This window comes from Priapulus caudatus, unplaced genomic scaffold, assembly GCF_000485595.1.
Source record: "Priapulus caudatus unplaced genomic scaffold, Priapulus_caudatus-5.0.1 Scaffold62, whole genome shotgun sequence".
Classification (NCBI taxonomy): Eukaryota; Metazoa; Priapulida; class Priapulimorpha; order Priapulimorphida; family Priapulidae; genus Priapulus; species Priapulus caudatus.
The window spans coordinates 309,455-311,954 of NW_014577123.1; the positions used below are offsets into that span (position 1 = coordinate 309,455).

The following is a 2,500-nucleotide window of genomic DNA, read 5'->3' on the forward strand; positions in this document are numbered from 1 at the left end:
TTGCCTGCTGAGGTTGCAGGTTGCATTGTGGCTGCGATGGGTATCTTCGTACGTTTCCTGCGGAGCCCTTTGCTGCCCAGCAGCATCAGAGCATGAACCCAAATAGATAGAAGAAATAGAACATGATTAGGCGCACCAGCCAGCTTGCCCGACCAGCAACCAATGTTCTGCAATCCACACCACACGGTGCATCAAACTCTGTCATGGAAATCCACCGCCAATTTCGCGATTGCGTCCCAAAGCAGCTGGGGATGCCTACCCTTATATGTGTGCAGTTCCATACTGGAACATAACCATCGGTTACAGCCGCGACCGGAGAAAAAGTTACGATGGGACGGAAACCCCCCGGTCCCGGGCGCCCGAGAACATGACGCCAGCGAGGAAGAAGGGTCTACCATGAAGCCGGGCAACAAGAACATCGAGAAGAAGGTTACCATGACCAGCAAGAAAACAGCATGGAGTTGAACGTAGCATAGAAGCAGGAGCTACCATGAGTAATGGTATGCGTGCCGGATGAGGGGGACGATAGAGCCCATACCCAGGGTACGTTCCGGCAGTACCCTGGGGGAACATAGACCCTATGAGCATTAGGGCTATGCAACAGAAACGGTTACGACTGAGAATAATGTTACAGCTTCTGAAGACGGGCTCCCTTCTGAGTGTATATATGCGAGTACTCACCGGAGATGCATCGGTAACCTGTTTCTGTTATCGATCATCCAGTTATTGTTGTTTTCCTAGAATCATTGGCATTGTGTATTGTGTGTATGTGTGCGTGTGTGCGTGTGCGTGTGAGTGTGCGTGCTTACATGCGTGTGTGTGTGTTTTTGTACTAAAATTACAACTAATTTGTGTATACTTGGACTTGGAGCATCCAGAAGAGGTTGATGTCTACAAGTCATGCAACTTTATCCAGGGCTTGAGTCCTTCTTTCCGTTTCCATGCAAATCCTTTTGATTTCCATCTTTGAATAATTTTCCGTGGATTGCTTTGTGTGATGTGCACTCCCAAACGAATGCCCATTGTGACTATTTTAATGCCATTTATTGCTTTGTTTCATAACTAATTGTTTATTTAGATTTAATTATAGATTTATTGTAGTGTCTAGTCATGTGTTGGTTTTTATATTCATATTGTGCAATCCTAAAACAGTTCAGTACAATTTAAGTACGTAAATGCAGCCAATGTTACGAAGTGTATGTATATATATATATATATATATATATATATAATGTGACACGTAAATTGTAAAATCATGTTAAACATGCATGTGCTTATCAACTGTTCTTACATGATAGCATACGCTAATTACAAAAATTGATTGAAAAGCTTCTATTTTCGCATAGCAGCGAAGTCTTGCACACTTCGTAATTGGCTAGTTTTGTTACTGAATTGTTGTTTTGTGGAGCAAGCACAATATGAACAGACTACCATGCAGCTTGTGGGCGTATGACCTACTAATGCAATATGCGCAACAGCACACTGATTTCAGACCAATTTTAAACTTATCTGGGTACCCGCTATATTAGAATCGCAACAGACACAGTGCGTCTATGATGGGTCAGCAGTCAATGCTGAAGGTTTATAAATAATCGCTCGGTAGGAAAAAGTTCAATTGAAAATCCTCTTTAATGCGTGCACGCTCAAAATTTATTGTGCTGGAACTACTGGCAAAGCATCAATGTCTCTCAGGATATTATTACTGAGCAGATCCGTTCTAAATTTATTCATCGCTATATATTACACACATTAGTGGGAAGAGGATTAAGAAATTTACGTTTTAATAATTTTCTTGTTTTTCTAATAAGTTAATCACTTCAAGTCGCAATTGCATCGTTACAAAAAAGCACGGTTGGGTTGATGTTGGAGCTGTGACTGAGCAGCTAGTAGTCTGAAATCAAATGTGCTCGTTGTTAAAACGCCTCGCTAACCCGTTGCTGTGATTTTTATTTTGAAAGGCAAAAATAAGAAGGTATACCTTCCTCCAGTTCAGCATGAGCATGTTAACCATCAGTATGAGTATGAAAACCCTCAGGGTGATACTGATAGCGAAGGCAGGGACCGTAGAGGAATGGTAGGTAGAGCAGCTGATCATAACTGAAGAATGAAGCCACAGGTGGAGGGAGAGAAAGCACACAGCACCGCTATGTATCACAGCACAACNTTCAAGCAATAGCATCACAGCCGGCGTGGGATGTGTTCAGAGTGGACTGCTAATGTTATCCGGTACGTATAGAACCTGGACCTGTTTCTTCGTAGTACTACTCGTGGTTATTTGCCAACTGTAAACAAATAATTTTAACTAGTTATTTCTGAATGGACACAGCTTGATGTTTGAATGCTGTTCAGATTGCTAACGCGAGGTTCTAGCGCTTTCTTAAAACTATCGTGGATTCGAACTACTGAATTTATTTACCGTGTCAAAATTATTCATGATTATATGTTCGAGATCTCAGAAGAAAGGCAAAAGAAATTCGCATAGCAATCGAAATGTCATATA

The 2,500-nt window shown here is 41.8% G+C and overlaps 1 protein-coding gene across 1 annotated transcript in view; it reads left to right on the top strand.

Annotated features, from left to right (window-relative positions):
- The window catches only part of LOC106821182 (hemicentin-1-like), a gene marked incomplete in the record, with an annotated part of 105,359 nt that overhangs the window by 96,076 nt on the left and 6,783 nt on the right, over positions 1-2,500 (top strand). Inside the window, 1 exon segment of the mRNA XM_014825873.1 lies at positions 1,959-2,074. Within this exon segment, the coding sequence (XP_014681359.1) occupies positions 1,959-2,074 (116 nt within the window).